The sequence below is a fragment of the Elephas maximus genome, chromosome 9, assembly GCF_024166365.1.
Source record: "Elephas maximus indicus isolate mEleMax1 chromosome 9, mEleMax1 primary haplotype, whole genome shotgun sequence".
NCBI lineage: Eukaryota > Metazoa > Chordata > Mammalia > Proboscidea > Elephantidae > Elephas > Elephas maximus.
Genome location: NC_064827.1, coordinates 81,532,494 through 81,552,242, shown reverse-complemented (window position 1 = coordinate 81,552,242; position 19,749 = coordinate 81,532,494). Strand labels below are relative to the sequence as shown.

Below are 19,749 nucleotides of genomic sequence, written 5' to 3'. Positions count from 1 at the left end.
TTTAAGGGGACTTCTAATTGGCAAAATAATTCTATTATGAAAACATTCTGCATCCCACTTTGAAATGTGGCATCTGGGGTCTTAAATGCTAACAAGTGGCCATCTAAGATGCATCAATTGGTCTCAACCTACCTGGCTCAAAGAAGAATGAAGAACACCAAGGTCACACGATAACTAAGAGCCCAAGAGAAAGAAAGGGCCACATGAACCAGAGACCTACATCATTCTGAGACCAGAAGAACTAGTTGGTGCCCGGCCACAACCGATGACTGCCCTGATAGGGAGCACAACAGAGAACCCCTGAGGGAGCAGGAGAACAGTGGGATGCAGACCCCAAATTCTCACAAAAAGACCATACTTAATGGTCTGACTGAGACTAGAGGAATCCTGGCGGTCATGGTCCCCAAACCTTCTGTTGGCCAAGGACAGGAACCATTCCCGAAGACAACTCATCAGACATGAAAGGGACTGGACAGTGGGTAGCAGAGAGATGCTGATGAAGAGTGAGCTATTTGTATCAGGTGGACACCTGAGACTGTGTTGGCATCTCCTGTCTAAAGCGGGGATGGAAGGATAGAGAGAGTTGGAAGCTGGCAAAATTGTCACAAGAGACTGGAAGGGCTGACTCATTATGGGGAGAGCAAGTGGGAGTACGGAGTAAGGTGTATATAAACTTATATGTGACAGTTGAAAAAAAAAAAGGTCAAGGGGCATGACTACCTAAATGTCTTCAGGGCGAAGGGCAAAAGACCACAGAGGATGCTTTCCTTATTCACTAGAAATGCAGACAGGAAGATGAGAAGTGACTCACTGATCTGTCACCCAGCTCTAGGTAAAACATTGGAAATCACTTTTTTTTTTTCCCCAAGCAGTTGGGGCAATTAGAACCTGAGAATAGGGAGATTTGTTTAAGGAAATTGGGGGTATGTGGGGGGTACCCTCTGTACACATCCCTACCTGAAGATTAAGAATGTGTTACAGCTAATTGTAAGAAGAGAATGATTAAATCAGGGGTTGGTAAACTAGGCCTGAGGGCCAGCAGCCCATTTTCGTAAATAAAACAATACAGGAACACAGCCATGCCCATTCATTTATATATTACCGTCTATGGCTGCTTTTGAGGTCCCAAACCAGAGCTAAGTAGGTGGGATAGAGGCCCTATGGCAGACAAGCCTAAAACACTTAATATCTAGTCCTTTGAGAGAAAGCTTGCCAACCCCCAATTAAATTTAAGTTCACATTTCTAAATAACTTAGCTAATAAGATTCTCTTAAATTCGAAGCTTATTTGTCACATTTTATACAAGCCAGCTGTAGAATACCAAGAAGGAGAGCTTAAACATCAAGAGATTATTCATTCACTATATGTAGGGAAATAAAGAAATCGCCCCTATGATTGTAGCATGGTGAATCTAGCAGGAGAGGTACACGAAGTACCCTGGGTAACTACCGAAGAATGAAGATCACACATGCCCTGAGAAGACAAATGAACTGCTTCAGAAGTGCAGAGGAGAATGTGATTTATTGTTCACTGGTGAGGTGGTGTGTGGGAAAGGGGGGAAATGGCGGGGGGTGGGCAGGGAGCGAGAGAAGAGAGAAGAAAAAGCGGCTTTGTGGCAAGGGAGGCAAACTACAGAAAGTCCAAAGATGAGGATGAGGACAGAGTTCCAGGAGGAAGTTTTAACACGTCTGCCACCTGAGTAGGAGTTGGCCAGGTAAACAGCTGGGACAGGGATATGCTCTGGAAGAGTGAAGAGAAACAACAGATGACTGGCTGTTGCAGAGAGTACAGAACATGGGGGAGAGGAGGAACGAGACCAGAAGGGCAGGTAGGTGACAAGTGACAAGCAGGTTAGGAAGTTCAGCCCTCCCTGGTTAACAGGAAAATGCCAAGGTCTTAGAGGCCAGGAATGGAATAGGGCAGACTGGCTCCGGGGAAGAAGCTCCTGCTGTAGCACGAAGAAAGTACCAGATGGAAAAGGTGCCAAGGCCAAGACCAGTAGGAGAGATTCCTGAATTGACAGGCTGCCAAGCGTACACCTCAAAGACTGTTGGAAAGTGTGGATGCTGAGACTAAAGATGTTAATAGTTACAATTACCTGATCTGAAGCGGGGTGGGGTGGTGGAGGGCAGTAGAATGACTGCTCTTCCCAGATAAGGGCACTGAGGCGGGCTTTGAGAAAAAAACAAAAAACTCCATTGCTGTCGAATCCATCTTGACCCATAGCAACCCTACAGGACAGAGCAGAACTGCCCCACAGGGTTTCCAAGGCTGTAAATCTTCATGGAAGCCGACTGCCAAATCTTCTCCCCCAGAACGGCTGGTGGGTTCGAATCACCGATCTTTCAGTTAGCAGCTGTGTGCTTAACCACTGCGCCACCAGGGCTCCTTTGGGCTTTGAAAGCTGAGCTCTAAATCCCTCTTGCTGGGTTTCAAATCAGGCTCAGGAACCAGCAATCTGACAGCTTAAATCACCACTCCTTGGAACACAACTGACCAAAATCCTTTCTACAGCAGGAACAAATCTTTCCCTTGTTTTGCCGCTTAGCACATTTTTTAATCCTTCAATACATACGATGGTTGCAAATCTCAATGTCCTGAATAAGCCCGTGTTATGGTTCTTTCTGGTTGGCTTAAGAGTTGAAGTATTTTTAAACAGATGTGAATAATGCTTCTGGAAAGTTCTAAGGGACTAACTTTAACCTCCTAAAGGTTAAAGAACCCTGCTTCACAGGAAAGTTAGAAAGCTCATATTGCTAAAGAAGCGATCCAGTGAGCTGCTGTCAAAAACCTAAACCAAACCAACAAAAACACCTCATCTGTGACCGCAAAAAAGGAGCCCTGGTGGCACAATAGTTAAGCAGTCAGCTGCTAACTGGAAGGTTGGCAGTTCAAATTCACCCAGCGACGATCTGCTTCCGTAAAGATTACAGCCAAGAAAATCCTATGGGGCAGTTCCACTCTGTCACACGGGTCACTGTGAGTTTGAATCGACTTGATGGTATCTAACAACAACATGACTGCAAAGCTTTGGAAGTCTTCACAGTTAAGAAAAAAGTGCCAGAACTCCTGCTTGTTATTCTATATCTACTTTTCTAAACTTTTATTGCACAAACAGCAAGACTGTGACCCTTAGAAAGCTGTCAGGTAAACATGAACATTGCTTCCCTTGACAGGATCCGTTTATTCACATATTTATTCAAGAGAACAGATCTGGCCCTGTTACCCTATCCCCATCAGAAGGCAAGTGACAAAACAAGGTTGTGGGAGGCCCCAAACTTACAGGCCTCTCCCTAAGCTCAACAGTAAATTGCAAATTCTACATGTGGAAACCATTCTGGAAAAAAACAGTGAGTGTAAATCTGTTATTTAAATGGTGCTTCACAGAAGAGAGAGCTAATTTTAATCAAACTGTATTGCATAATGTTAGAAACCTGAAGACAATTTCTTGTTCTTCAAATAGTCTGTTGTTATATAAGACCCAAGCACCCACAGATGACCAGAGATCTGTCCTGATACAGAAAGATTCATTCTCAGTTCTTTCCTACTATGAAACCAAAAAACCAAACTCATTGATGTCAAGTTGATTCTGAGTCCTAGTGACCTTATAGGACAGAGAAGAACTGCCCCATAGGGTTTCCAAGGCTGTAAACTTTACAGAAGCAGACTGCCACATCTTTCCCCTGAGGAGCAGCTGGTGGGTTTGAACCAGTGACCTCTTAGTTAGCAGCTGAGTGTTTAGTCACTGCGCTACCAAGTCTCCTTTTTTTTCTACAAGCACACTTAATATTTAGAAGAAAGAAAAAGAGGAAACATGTATTTTCTGTTTACAAGGACTTAGTCCCTGTCTTAGTTATCTACTGCTTCTGTAACAGAAATACCACAAGTGGAATGCTTTAACAAAGAAAAATTTATTTCCTCACAGTAAAGTAAGCTAAAAGTCCAAATTCAGGGCATTGGCTCCAGGGGAAGGTTTTCTCTCTCTGATGGCTCTGTAGAAAGGTCGTTCTCATCAATCTTCCCCTGGACTAGGAGCTTCTCTGTGCAGGGACCCCAGATCCAAAGGGCACACTCTGCTTCCAGCATTGCTTTCTTGGTGGTATGAGGTCCCCCGTCTCTCTGCTCTTTTCTTTTATATCCCAAAAGAAACCAGCTCAAGACACAATTCTATCCCTGTAGATTGAGTCCTGCCTTATCAACACAGCTGCTGACCATCCCCCTCATTAATATCATAGGGGCAGGATTTACAACACATAGGAAAATCATGTCAGATGACAAAATGGTGGACAATTATACATTACTGGGACTCATGGCCCAGTAAAACTGCAGGGGACACAACTTTTTTATGGGAGACACAATTCAATCATGTAAAAAACTATGATTATCAAAAAAGAGGTAAAAATACACAACATAATAATGAACTGGGGTCTCCAGTGTTTCAGGTGACATTCTGAATTACTGGTGACTTAACTGGGTGATCCTGACTGAGTCAGCTAATATCTGCCTACTCCCCAGATCTCTTTATCAATAAGTTCAGTTTTTTACTAATTTCCCTCAAATGTGTGTGCAAAAACTTATGGAAGAAAAATCTGCAAAAGGCCAGAGGGTTTCATCTGCAAATATTCTAGGTGTTCCTTAAGCAAAGGGCGCTGTGGCTAGAAATAAGGCTGGGAGTTGTGAAATGCATTGATCTACATTTCTGGTAACAGTGGGCCAGAGAGAGATATTGTCCATTAATATGATATGTGCTCAGAGCCAAACAATGTATTTTTATTTTTACATTGATGTCTCCTAAGAGGACCCAAAGCATTACTTCCCTGAAAAGGTAAAAAGGTTACTTTGTAGTATAGCTTTCATGAAGGCAAAAATGCAGGTAATGTAATCAGTGACATTTGGTCTAAGAAAACACTAACACTAGTCAAATATAAAAAGATCAAAGGGTACCATTTTGGAGAAGCAGTTTAAATTGTCACCTTAGCTCCGACAGCCCTGGGGTGGATTTTCTGTATGATCAGTTTTTTAAATAAAAGAACTTTTATTCCCAAAATGAGTTCTGTCCCCTTAAAATCCTCACAGTGCAAGTCTACACAATTATTTCGAAAAGGCCCACATCTAAAAACAACAGAGATCTCCTCTTTTAGAATTCCCAAAGGGACCAGAGAAATCACAGTCACACCAAATTATTTTTCTATGCGCATAAAAACATGTACTCTTCTTGGAAAAGGAGATGACACAATATGTATTGCTCTGCACTTCGATTTTTTTTCAACTTAATACACCACAAATGTATGTACACGCTTGGATGTGCCTGCAGACCAACAGCAAGAATGACGGAGATGACACTGACTCAGCCACCTGACTAGTACACGCAGACACATGTGCAGTTCAACGTGTTTCAGAATCCCTTTTATAGTTATACTCTGCAGGAGACAAAACATGACAAAGGAAATTCTTAGCTCTCCACAGAAACACATCTGATAACTGCCAAAAGAGGCTGGTAACGGGCACTCGTAAGTGGTCTCGAATTCTTCTGGGGATAGGGTAAAGTATAAAAACCAACCAACAAAATAATCAATGAATGAATGAAAGAGAAACAGATACTTCTAGAAAGAGCCTGTCATAAATGGGAATGGTGAAAAACCTGGCAGGCAGACTGCAGAAAGGACACCATCTCCCCTCTCCTTTCTTTAGAGTCAAGATGTAGCCACAGGTTCCTCAGAGGCACACATCAAATCCTAGCTTTTCTTTGGAGCTCAATTCCCACACGCACACTGGAAGAACAAAGGGCTAAATCAAACCAAATTCTTGAATCTTAAATTACTTCAAAGCTGATGCTCCAAGGCCAAGCCTTTACCTCAGAGTCCAGCTGAAAAGATTCCTGTATTATCAAGGCAAGTAAGAACTCGAATGCCAGAGAACTGCTGAGAAAAATCATCCTAAATATTTCCTCTCAACCAGAGTGTGACGTTTGAAAGAGCCATTCAGGAAATGGCTGACACAGATTCAAACTTAACTGGCAGGTGTGCTATTACCCAGAAGGCAAAGACACTTTACAGCAACTTACCTCCATCATCCAAGGGCCGTTTTTGTACTCCATATCCATACACTGAGGGGTCCACCAGAGGTGTGGAATTATTCAAGTGAGGAATTGAATCAATTTTAGCAGCAATCTACAGAGAGAATCAGATTTTAAAGAAATCAGTAACAAATCATGGCTCTCTTTGAGGGAGAGAGACTGTTCTCCTATTTCTCCCCTGACCTAGATTAATGTAAGGCAATGTTCTGATAGGACAAATGCTTTTCACTATTAATTTTTCTTTTGGTCTTCATGAGTCTTAAGGAATAAAACAATTCAAAAAATGTGTTTTCTACAAGCAAATTTGTATTTTAAAGTTATCATTTAAGGTATAGGTATGCCACATTTTAAGACAAAAAAAAAAGCAGGCCAACAATGTGAAGAACTTTGTTCAAAAGGCTTTTATCACAGGGTTCTCCTAAGAAACAAATTCCCCAAGAATATTTAAGAGGCACTGTTTTGCTCAGATACGACCATTCTTTAGGAATATGTCTATCCTATTAGCTTTAACATCTATAAACCAATGATACAATCTATAGGGATATAAAACACTAAGCTGCTCTTCATTGGAAGTGTCCAACCAACACAGCAATGATACAATCTATAGGGATATAAAACACTAAGCTGCTCTTCATTGGAAGTGTCCAATCAACATGGGGATGCCATCTGCCTAGACTATTTCAGAATTGAGATGATCTGAAAGGTATTTCAACTTTAATATTTATTATCAAAGAACAGAACACAGCCATTAAAGATTTTCCCAGGAACAAATGCTATCTATGTATGTGAACGTAAAAAGTAGAACTTATTTATCTACTTCGTTCTCATAGGAAATGTGATGTTTATAATAAATTAACTCTTTCATTTAGCCAAAAGAGTATTTACAGCAGCTCCTCTTGATGTCAGTTCCTTAGTAACGTTTAACAAGTAGGGTGGGTTAAGAGGCAGCTGGCACAGCTGTCTGACACAGCAAAGTCTTTAGTGGTAGTTCTCCCAAGCTACCAAACGTGCCCAGAAGTCTGAGGCCTTCTGGGACCAGCATAAAGATAAATTACCTTAAACAAATAGTTTTGATACTGAAAATTAAACTCTCAGGATTTAAATGTCAGACATCCTGGGGCCAAGTGTTGTCCTTTCCATTTATTAGTTTTATGATGTTGGGCAAATCTCTTTTCCCTTTGCATAAGATCCCCAGGGTAGAGCACCACTTGCTTCATAATTTTGGAAAGTGTAACAGGATACCCTGGATGAAGATCTTTGTATACCAGAAAGCACTACAAAAGTATCACGGTTGTAAAACAAGTGATTCACTCAACAAATGGTGAGCGCCAACTACGTGATAAGCACTTCTCTAGGAAATAGGGCTACTGCGGTGAGCAAGAACAAGATGGCCCCTACACTGCTGGAGTTCACTATCTGATGGGAAGTCACACAGTAAACAAGTTAATCAATCAACATGATCAACTCAGTGGATGATGAGCATTAGATGACAAGATAATGACAGAGAGATTGTGCTTAGAAGGCTGTTGTTGGTTGGTAGGTGCTGTTGAGTCGGTTCTGACTCATAGTGACCCTTTGTACCACAGAATGAAACACTGCCTGGTTCTGTGTCATGCTCACAATTGTTGTCATGCTTGAGTCCATTGTTGTGGCCACTGTGTCAATCCATCTTGTTGAGGGTCTTCCTCTTTTTCACTGACCCTCTACCAAACATGATGTCTTTCTCCAGGGACTGATCCCTCCTAACAACATGTCCAAAGTATGTAAGATGCAGTCTTGCCGTTCTTGCTTCTAAGGAGCATTCTGGTTGTACTTCTTCTAAGACAGAGTTGTTCATTCTTTTTGGCAGTCCATGGTATATTCAATATTCTTTGACAACACAAATCAAAAGCGTCAAATCTTCTTCGGTCTTCCTTATTCATTGTCCAGCTTTTGCATGCATATGATGCGACTGAAAATACTATGGCTTGGGTCAGGCACACCTTTGTCTTCAAGGTGACATCTTTGCTTTTCAACACTTTAAAGAGGTCTTTTGCAGCACATTCGCCCAACGCAGTGCTACTTTAAATAGGATGATCACGGAAGGCCTCTCTCAGGAGATGGCATCTGATCTGAGACCTAAATGAAGAGAAGGAGCTGGCCATATAAAAATCACAGTAAGTGTTCCAGGCAGAAGGAACAGCTTGGACAAAGGCCTAAGAAGCAAGCTTGGTGGACATGAGGTTGGAAGAAAGGAAGTCAACATTACTAGAGTGGAAGAAACCAGGTGTGTATCAAGAGGTAGATAGGAGCCAGTTCACATAGGGCCTTATAGGTCATAGCAAAGGGCTTGAATTTTATAGGAAGGATGATAGGAAGTTACTAGAAAGTCTTAAATCAGAGGAGTGACATGCCAGTTTACATTTTTAAAGATCCCCCTGGAATGGAGTTATTGCTTAATGGATAGAGTTTCTGTCTGGAATGACGAAAAAGTACTGGAAATAAATAGTGGTAATGGTTGCACAACATTGTGAATGCAATTAGTGTCACTAGATGTACACTTTAAAAATGGCTACAATGGCAAATTCTGTATGTATTTCAACACAATAAATTAAAAAAAAAAAAAAAAAACCCCTTTGCCTGCTATAAGAAAAACAGACTGTAAGGGGAAAAGGATGAAGAGGACATTTAAGAAATACTGCTATAGTCCAGGCCAGAGGTTGGCAAACTGGCAAGAGAACCACCTGTTTTTTAAGCCAAGCCCATTTGTTTGTATTGTCTGTGGCTACCTTGGCACTACAACCGTAAAAGTGAGGAGTTGTGACAGAGATGATATGGCCCACAAACTTTACATATAACATTTACTATCTGGCTCTTTAAAACAAAAGTTTGCTGACATCAGTCTGTGCCCAAGATAATGGTAGCCTGGAAAGGGGTTTGTTGAAAAAATTTTTTTTTACAAACTAGATAATTAGAATACAAAAATACACTGGTGATATAAAGCTCATCTCCTATGGCCAAGTCTCAGGGCAAGCGGTCACTTGCTTTAAAACAAAATGCTGTATAAATCTTGCCAAACAGCATTCAACCACAGATTTGCAATCTTGCTCTCCATATCTGTTTTGGATGAGCTTGTGAAAGTTGACTAATTTAAGATCTAAATGCTACGTCAGCTGATAAAGCAGGTGGATTTAAAGGGTGGGAAGGCTGCAATGGCTGGTGTCCCAAGGAGACCCTTTCATCTACTGCAGTAAAAGGCTGCTTGGGGGCTTTCAAGATTATTGGTCTAGTTGTTTTGAAAGACTGCTGAAAATGTTAACAGCAGATAGTAAAGATGACCCCAAACCAGACAAAAAAAAGGAGTGCAGGGGCTTCTGGTTATCAGTGAGTCCCTCAAGAGTGTGCACATCGAACAACATGCAAAGACAGGACCCCAAACCTATGCTCTACACATGAGGTATTCTCCCTACTCCCTTTTGAGGGTGTCTCTTGGCTTCCTGGTCTTTTTCCTTCCTTCCAAAGTTGTTAAAATGTTATTCCTGAGTCCTTGGCCTTCCTTAAAATTTATATAGTATGTGTCTTTTGTTGCTAGGATATTATCTTCTTTCCCAAAGCCGATACACCAGAAGTGTTACAAAAGACTCCTGTTGCTAACTTTGATTAAATCAACACATGTTCTTCTAAAATGTGACTGAAGTGGTCAGGTCTGTGCCTAATTCATGCTTGCTTCACTCATCTACAATTTGGGAAATTTCCACTAAGAGAAGCAGTACAGAATAATGGTTAAGAGGTGAAGCTCCGAAGTCAGGTAGACCACATTTGAATTCTGTAAGTTGCACCGTTACAGTATCTATTACATTGTATTTTATATTTGTTATGTTGTAACTTATAATTTCCACATAGTGTAAAGAAACAATATATTCCATTATTCATATAAATACAACCTTGTTCTAAGAAATGATTTAAAATGTTTAATAAGTTTTACTGAGTGCTGATGATGTGCTTTTTGTTGTTATTAGCTGACATCAAGTCAGCCCCTGACTCAAGGCAACCCTGTGCACTTTCAAAATATTCTCATTTATCCTTCAAGATGACTGCCTAGGAGGTAGGTATTATTTCCATTTTAAGACAAAGAAAACTAGGGCTCCGGAGAGCCTGAGTGACCTGCCTGAACATCTTGTAAGTGGCAGTAATAATATCTAAACCCAGAGCTGCAGGACTCCAGAGTCTATGCTCTTAACCACTGCATAGAATGCCTCCATTTCTTCCACATTTCTTTTTTTTTTTTTTTAAATGTATTTCCTGAGGACTTAAAACCTAATGATTTCTAGTGCATAGAGCTCAAACAATTCCTCATGTCATAACTGGTAATTCTGAATAGTAACTGATGTAAGAGAAGGCAGGGTCTTCAGTTAATAATGGTGTAGGCCAGAAGAAAAGAAAGTCACTGAAGCCAGAATTTTCCAACAAAAACTTCAGTCCTTATTTGAATGCACGACCTTGAGGAGGCCCTGTTAGTGATTTTTTGCCACAGGAGTTCCATTTTGGGGGACAGGGTGAGTAGAGAATGGGTTATCACACTACCTGTGCTATTTTAAGCACAGCGATAGATGAAAAATAAATCAACGTCAGACACTTATGTCTATGCCTTCACTGCCAGTAGTTAGTGGAAACATGGGGGAGGGGAGCACTAGATCAGGAGTCAGTCAAGAGTCCTGGTTTTCCAACCAGCTCTTCAGGTGTGTGCTGTTGGGCAAATCCTTCAAGGGCCTCACTCTTTGGTGTCCACACCTGTGAAACGTGGAGGCAGACTGAAGCAGTATTTTTCCAGAGTACTACACAAGGTGATTTGGGGAGGTACATGTAGGAACATATATATTTGTTCTTACAGTTACATTCTATGCATGGAAGTTTCCCATTTGTGATAGTTTTATTTTTAAAATGTTTTAAATAAATCTTTTTATTTAATATTAAGTAAATAACATATGATAGCATTCACTGATGTGGCATAAAGGTGGTATGCAAATCACTAAAGTTAGAGATAATGGCAATTATTCTCAGTGCTCATTTTCAGGACTAATATCTCTGAAAAACAGGTTTCATAATCAGAGGAGTTCACTTTATAAATTTAAGTATTAAGCTGTGAATATTTCCACAACTTCATGCTTACTAGAACTCTATAATAAACAGAAATAGGAAAAACCACCTGACTGCTGGAAGTCATCCATATACTATGTCCAGGCTACTACATGTAGCTATTGTCAATCCTCAGGGATCTAGCAAGCAGAGAAGACAGCTCGCACCAGCAGCTAGGAAGCGGGAATCTAACTTGCTTCCCTGGAACCTCTGTTCCACCGTCACCCAGAGCGGCACTGCCTGGGCCCTGGAGAATAAATACATGGGCTGAGCTGAAAGTCTCTGCTCCCCACACCAAGAGAAAACAGCATGTGGCAGGGCTAAGAGTAACTCCCAGAAGACAGTTTCTGGGATCATAGTGAATGTGAGAGTGGGGGAGACAAGTCCTAATTCTGTATCCTACTACTTCATCTGTTACACCGAAGACAGCAGCATATAAGATTCAAAATGCACTTATAGCGCTTGACAGCGCCCTTATCTAAGCTACATAGTGACCTCATGAGGGAGCTACTATTTTCATTATTTCTGTGGGATCTGGAGCCAGTCTGCCTGGAACTGTACCCGTGGGGATAAGGAGATAACAAATGTAAAATACCCAGAACAATGTTGGGCACACAGTAAGGAACAAAAATGCTTGCTATTTTTTTTTTAAACCTTTTATTGAAATATAATAACAGTAACGATAATACAGAAAAGTACATGAACTGTAAGTTTGTAGCTTGCTGAATTTTCACACGCTAAACGTCTCTATGTCAATAACACCTAATCAAGAAACGGCTCCCCGGAAGCCTGTTTCATGTCCCCTTCAATCACTACCCATCCACCCGCCATGCCAAGGATAATCTCCTAACTTCTCCTATTAGCCGCTGTTACAAAAGTTACTACTATCATCAACAATTCCCATCTTACAGATGAGGAAACTGAGGCTTAGAGAAGTTAAATAACTTGTCCAAAGTCATCAAGATAGCAAGTGGCAGAACCAGGATTTGTGCAGTCTGAATTCCAAGCCTACCCTCTTAACCACTTCACTCTAGCACCCCCTGGGGATTTTGTGACCATCAAATGAGAACATATACAAGAGTGCTTGCCCAGCACATGGCTTCTGTGAATGGTAGCTATTGTTGTCACCAGAGATGAGGCCCTGGCTTATCCTGCCCTATTTACAGGCATTAACGAAAACAAGGAATTCTGTATGGCAATCAAATAAGATGACAACTTTTCTAAGTAGTTTTTCCTGACAACCTCATTCCACTCATGCTTGGAAAGAATTAAATACTCTCATATTTGTGTTTGCAAAACACTTTATAAACTACCTCTAAATAGCACTCACCTTATTGAAGAAGTTATTGGTTATACTGTCTCTCTACTATAGACAGCTCTTTAAAGAGTGGGTTTTTCTCAATCATTTTGGTACCCCCTAGGACAAACATTCCTTAACTGGGAGCTTTAGGGTTTATCTTCTAGAGAATTCATGAATTTCCTGAAATCACGTACATAACTATTTAAATACGTCTTGGGAAAGGTCCAGTGCTTTCCAGAGTCCCAAAAGGAACAACTTCCCTAACGCATAGCAAAGGAACATACATGGCACACAGAAGACGCTCATTAACTGTGTGCTGAATATGAAGTGGGTATAAAGAAGTCCATCTATAGGCAAAAAGCCAAGATGACCAGTTATGACTCTAAGCTGAAATACAGTTCTGGCTGGAACCCCCCTGCCCCCCTCAAAAGGCAAATCCATTAGTTTTGCATTTGAATCTTGGCTCTGACACTCACTGTGGGCAAGTCAACATGTCCCTTAAGTTTTCTCCTCTATGTTCTGTCTGATTTCTACTAGTATCTCTTAAATGCTTTGTTTGGATTTTATTGCAGCGACCTCAAAACTACTGAAGTCCCTCTGCTTAGAAACCAGGTTCTTCTTAGAACACAGAAGACACGGGTACGAGAACTACCGCATACATTAACTATTTGTGTGCCTCTGAGAAAACTGCTTTATTTCCCTTTGGCTCATAATTTTCAAATATGAAATGTCCCTGTCCTATCTCACCTGGTTGTTGTGAGGATCTAAGTTCATGATAAGACAAAACCAGCTGCAAATTTGTCTTATTTATCTTTGCACAGACCCAGTCCTAGCAAGAAACCATGGACTCAAACAATGATCGGTAATGTGGATCACATCACTACTTCCATTAACACTACTCAGTCTTGCAAGTGATTTGTTATCATCTGGGTGGGCACTGTAATAAAGCTGTAGCTCGTGTGTCCAAAGGATGTACAGGCAGCCCCTGGGTTACGAAGGAGAGCTGTTCATAAATCCGTCTTTAAGTCAAATTCATAGGTAAGTTGGAACAGGTACATATGGTTCTTATTCAGCATCAGTTAGTGTATGTTTGTCTTGGTAAATATTTTACCTTTCTATGCATATATAATACTTATGAAACACTTGCAAACTGTGCAATGTTTTCATGAACATCACATGCATGAATTCATTATTATGAACCATGGTATATATTTAACTCAAATTTTTAATATAATAGGCTTTATTGCAGTCTATTCTTAAGTACGAGTTGTCAGTAAGTTGGATGTTTGTTTGTAACCCAGGAACGGCCTGTATTGGCTATTCTTTCCCAAGTGTCTTTACACCAAACTCTGAATGCAGAATATTTTCAAGAGGGATGATTCCAAGGTAAGCAATAGAGTAAAAGGATTGCAAAGAAAAGCTGGGGGGCGGGGGGGGGGAGGACAATGGGGGAGGTTAATCTCATACAACTCATAGCAGTCCTGTAGGACAGAGTAGAACTGTCCCATAGGGTTTTCAAGGCTGTAAAGCTTTATGGAAGGAGACTGCCACATCTTTCTCCCACAGGGTGGCTGGTGGGTTTAAACGGCCAACGTTCCAGGTCACTGTGAGCCAGAATCAACTCAACAATGGGTAGGCGAGATATCCAATGTAACCATTAGAAAGCAAAAGAACCAACATAACATGATCAACATTTTTTCCAGATTCAACTAGATGGAAGCCCTGAATGTTAAGGCTTGAAGGGACTGTTGAGATGACCTAGCTCAACATTTCTTGAACTTTGACCCATAAGATGTGATTTGGTTCCATGAAACAGAGGATATGAAGTCCCACAACTTCAGGTTATTTACAATGCATACCCTATACTCTCATAGTAGCCAATGCACATAAGCACATTAAAGGTTCCGAGAAGTCCTGTAGTAAAGAAGCCAATTCACCTTTATTTAACTCTGCATTTTCCCAAATTTATTTGTTCATGAACCCTTTTCCATAGAAGGTATATTAACAGCCTGTAGATCAAATGTCATGAAAGGGCGGCCCAGCCCAAGGTCACGCAGCTACTTGCAAGAGACTCAGATCTCCTAATTCTCCATCCAGAGTGCTTTCCATTAGAAACTTCAAATGAAAACCACAGGTGACCGGCTCACAATTTGGAAAACGATCAGGAAAAAAGCTGTCCACTAGGCACCCCAATGGGCAGTGTAAAACAACAGCAAGGTGGCAAGAATGAAGGCAAACTGGAGGGTCAAAGCCTTGTGCAGTGGGCAGCTGCTGCCACGCAGCATGTGAGAGCAGTGTGGCCAGATCTTTCTTAGGGAAGCTAGAGACCTTAATTTTTACGTGAAATCACTCTCATCTCTAAGTGTCGTTACTGTGTGGGTCAAGCAAAGCATGCTTGCAGGCCCACTGTGCACCATTCTCTAGCCTTATATCTTAAAGATAACTGTGACCTCAGAAGAAAACAAAGTTTGATAGTATACATGGCTTTCATATTTTAAAATAGACATCACAGCTGAAAATGCGAAAAGCCTTGGAGGCATACAGTTCATTTACCTTTTACTTTTCGATAACAAACATTAAGTTCAGAACTTCCATTAACGTGGGCAGTGACCCAAATGGGCTCTGCGACACAACCAAAACCCTTTACTGAGGACTCACTCTTTGCAGAGTACTCTACTGGGTCCCATCAAAGCAATGATACAGAAGCAGCCCATGGATTTTCTGCAGACACTGGTTTTCTTCAGTGTTTGGGAAAGCTAAAATGACTGTGCATGCAGGAGTTAATCCCTCATGAAATGCTGACTTGAGATATCCAACCACTGGGCAGGCACAACACAGTCCTCAGCATACCCACTAAACCTACTGCCCTCGAGTCGATTCCGACTCACGGCATGACTTAAATCTGTTGAGCATTCAGCACACCTGCCTTTGCCATGAGTCAGATACTGCATATATTAAATGAGCAAAGGCACCTCTCAAGGAGTATCCAATACCGAATGAATGGAAACTTTTTCTTTTACTGGTGGATGTACAATGTTCTCTTAAAGAAAATTCAGTGCTTATGTAAAAAAGCCAGCATCTTAAACCACGGAAGTCCCAAATCTACCCAAAGTATACAGCACACACCCCAAACCATCTACTACTCTGGTTCAAAGTGTGCCTCTGGGAGGCATCTTCTGGAGGACTGTGGAACTTCTGTGGCACCATACGAACCAACATTTCCAAAAAGATGTCAGTAAAGAGTAAGGTGCAGGTCCAGAAATCTGTCAAAAGGTTGCTTTCCAGTGACCACGCAACAGACAGTAACCTTGATTACAATTAATTGGGTGCAGGGCTGCCATGATGCCCAACTCCATGAAGCACCATTTTTATTGTATTCTACATGAAGAAAATATTCTGGAGTTGTGCAATGCAGAGGCACTGACTGGGTCTGGATCAAAACAGGAGCTTAAAGTCATAAAAAGCATTAGCAGTTTGGCAAGAGAACTTCTTCTGTTTAGGTGATGAGCAGCAGACAGCTGGCCCAGCTCATGGAAGGCTGCTGGAAATCTACAATATACTACTACAGAGTTACACCATCCTCTTAACATGCGATTGCACTCAATGATGGATGCTATTAAACTACTGGCAGTGGATTTTCTGGGAACATTTTTATATTTAGAAAAACTAAACAAAATAGATTTGCATCTATCATCTCCTCATCCTTGTAACTTAGGCAGACAGTCAGGACAGAGGTGCAGGATGTGGCCAGGGAACAAAATGATCTACTCTGCACTTGAGCCTACATTCTGCCCTCATTAGGACCCTGCCCTCTCTAAGCAATTAGTGGAAGATACACTTTCTGCTAACCAGCCAATGACTTGGGAGAAACAGACAAGATGTTTTTTAATTGCCAGCAGTTTTAGATCTTCATCCATGGGATCAAATCAGATCACATTTCCATACTTCCGACTTTCCTACAGAATGTATATAAATTACCCATCTGTGCCATCGGACTTCACACTGTTGGGGTAAATTTTTAATTTTCTATGACATCTTCAGAGATTCTTTTCCAGTCTAAGACTATCGAGCTCTAGCGAACTAAAAATAACAAGTGGTTCACTTTGTCAGAAAGAATCCATAGGCTATATGAGGCCTTAAGATGCCAGAAGGGAAGCTTAGTGGATTAGGTGCTAGGCTCTACACATCAGGCTTAACAGAAACTGGAGGTTCAAATCCCACCATGGTTAGCTCAGGCTCTATCATGCTCACTAGGTAAACTGAGTATTAAATATCTTACAGCTCTACCACAAACTTATGAAGGTCTTGCAGATTAAGTCCCCAGCATGTGATGATCATACCTAAGAGCTTTACACGTTTGACAGCTCTGACAGCGCAAAGTTTTGCAATCATTTAAATAATAGCACATACTGCCTTTTATCCCCACTTTTACCTGGGGAAAAACTGTATCTCTATTACGTGTGCACACAGTGGAGTAGAACTACCACCATTCAGATACCCAAATTATATAAGATCTTATTACGTAAACTCTACTATAAGCACACATTACAGATTTCTAACATTTCATTTTTAGCCAATGCAAATCTATAAACCTAAAATTACCCACAAATCTATTTTTTGTTTAGTTTTTAAAGACCACCAAATCCTTGGAGATAGTATTGACCTCCAGCTGTTAACATTCAGAAGTAATACATTTACAGTACTGTCTCCATTAGCCTTATTACTGCTCCAGTCAACGATGCATTTCAGAGCTGGGAACACTTCCAAGGAAGTTTTCCACTGCTAGTAGTAAACACCACTGCTTCAACAATTCACATTAGGTCAGCATTTAACAACGGGGTCTCCCTCTCTCTTGAGCAGGCTGTCCAACACAAATTCAACCTCTGGCTCAAGAGAAGCGGAAAGTCTTCACAATGGTTCAAAATTCATTTTATGTTCAACTACAGGCTTTTTGCAAACTGAGGATCTGAGCTCTTTTGAGATAGTAACTAGGATTCTTCCTTGACACAGAAGGCCAACAAGATGATTGTCACTTATCAGCACAGAGGAAAAGACATTCCATATTAGTAACCAGTAGCAAACAAGGTTCAGGACCTGCATCGTAGGGAGGACTGTAGTGCACTGGCAAGAAGAGTGGTGGAAGGTGAGCTGGATGGCATGTTCATCCACTATAGCCACTGGGCGACTCTGACATCTAAGGAAGATGGATACTCGCTAACGTACTGGCTGGTGCCTAGGCAGCAAGTAACAAAGCCTCAGATAAATTTTAGGTGGAACTACCGGTTTGTAAAGTTCTGGGATCTGATATAATGTCTACACGAGCATCAGTATTAAAATAAAAAGTCAGTGTCTGAAAAACAGGGTTCCCTCCCCTGGAAAACTGGAAAGAGATGTAGAGACCTATCTTCAAGTGCCCAAGTGGAGACCTTCTCCTGACACAATGAGTCCTGCGGCTTTCTGTCGGGAACCTAGTGGTAACGAGTTACAGTTTAACTTTCAAAGTCTCGGTTAGTGCACCTACAATTAAATAGGAAAAGTGATGAATGTAAGACACTCAGCAGACGAAGTTTAAGTGTTAGCGCTAACTTGTCAGTAAGTTTTACACAACACAAGGACAAAGTCTGTTCTAAGCACCATGCCAGAAGCCAGAGTATTTTGGCAGGTCCCATATTCATTCTCCAGGGAAGCCTGCAACCTCTTAAAAACCCGTTTAACTCTGACAAATTGTACAAAGTTGTCAGATGATAAAGTTTCTCTCTTGGAATGAATCCGTACCACTTACAGTGCCCACACAGAGGTAAAACTATGGCCATAGAAACCTATCTCTTGGAGACCACTCACACCCATTTAGCACTCCTCCCCTCCAAAAAGTACCCATAAAAATAAAATACCCTCAAGTTTCTTCCACCCCACCTTCGAAATACACAGAGTCCAAGAAGGATGTTTTTTCAAGTTTTAAGAAGCTACTGGGCCTGGAACGGCTGCCTTCTGTCTACACCCGGATCCTCACCGTCAGCTCTCCAGCCCCCTCCCCTCATGAACTTCAGAATCCCACGCTGACTGCCCTATGAGTCCGGTTCCGGCGCGGGGGCGCGACGGGGGCCAGGCACCCCAGGCAAATCCTTTCTCAGCGGCTGCAGGCACCTGGGATACTCGCCCGACAGGCTGGGCCTGGGCCTCCCCGTGGCGCCTCGTCCCCCGACTCCTCCCGGCTGCAAGAACCCCACGGAACGGCCTGGCCCAGCTGAGGCGTCGGCCCAAGCTACCTCCCGCCCCCAGGCCCGACCCCCTTCTCCCCACTCGGCCCCGCCTCGGCCTCTCGTGCTCCCACCAGCCGGCAGAGCCCGTACCTGCCGGACCCGGTGCAGAGCGTCCACGAAGCCCTCGGCCTTCATCCCCACCGGAGCGCTCTGCCCCTGCACCAGCTCCGCCATTACCGCCCCCGCCGCCGCCGCCGCCGCCGCCGCCGCTCGCCTCCCCCGTCCGGCCTCCCGCTCCGCTTGGGGACCCGTAGCCGGAAAGGGAAAATCACTCTACTTCCGGCGGAAGGGAAGCCGGGACCCTGGATGCGAGAGGAGCCGCGTTTGCGAGGCGGGGTCAGGGCGAGCGACTGGAATCCGGACGGATACTGGGGGCGGGGCCAAGGGCGCGGGAGGCGGGCCCAACGCGCGAGGTAGCGGTCGGATCCCGAGGGGCGTTTCCCAGACGCGATTTTGTCCAGGGCCAGCGATAATGTTGTGACAGCTCCTTTAGGTTCCGAGGTGTCCCCGAGGTGTCTAGCTGTTGACCGTTTGGAATCTCAGAGAGGAGTGCCTTGGCTTTCCCATGACAGCACCCAGCAGCCGTGGTTCGCTAAAAACCTGACCCCTGCAACCACTCCTCGCAATAGCCATTGGCTTGGAATATGGGGACCCAGAATGAGTTGTGGAGGGGAAGGGACAGCACCACAAAATGCCAGTGTTGCACATTTGTAGGGAGTTCCCGGCCCGAGTTCTTGTATGGTATTCAGCCTGCACGAGGATGGGCCAATGCTACTTCCCTGGGGTTGTCTGGTGACAGTGCTCAGGAAGGACGCTACTACTGGAAAGCCAGCATGGTGTTCTGTTACGTATTCCTTCACCAACTCTGAGACTCTGGGGCAACAGGAAATACCACAGGACCATCATTGCTTCCTTGCCTGCTGAATCAAAACCATTTTGCAAGAGGGCTTCTTGGAATGCTTAGGTAATGATTTGTCCCCATGGTAGTGACTAACTAG

General features: G+C 42.7%; 1 protein-coding gene across 3 annotated transcripts in view; it reads right to left on the bottom strand.

Moving 5' to 3' along the window:
• FUBP3 (far upstream element binding protein 3) overlaps positions 1-19,077 on the bottom strand; it is a 59,105-nt gene extending 40,028 nt beyond the window's left edge. Inside the window, exons 1-2 of one of the 3 annotated variants that reach the window (XM_049896993.1) lie at positions 18,842-19,077; positions 6,065-6,170 (exon numbers count right to left, since the gene is read on the bottom strand). In XM_049896993.1, coding sequence (XP_049752950.1) covers positions 6,065-6,170; positions 18,842-18,925 — 190 coding nt within the window. In that variant the 5' untranslated portion in view covers positions 18,926-19,077. The remainder of the gene's footprint in view (positions 1-6,064; positions 6,171-18,841) is intronic. The other 2 variants (XM_049896992.1, XM_049896994.1) reach the window with 2 other exon arrangements.
• Positions 19,078-19,749: the final 672 nt, after the last annotated feature.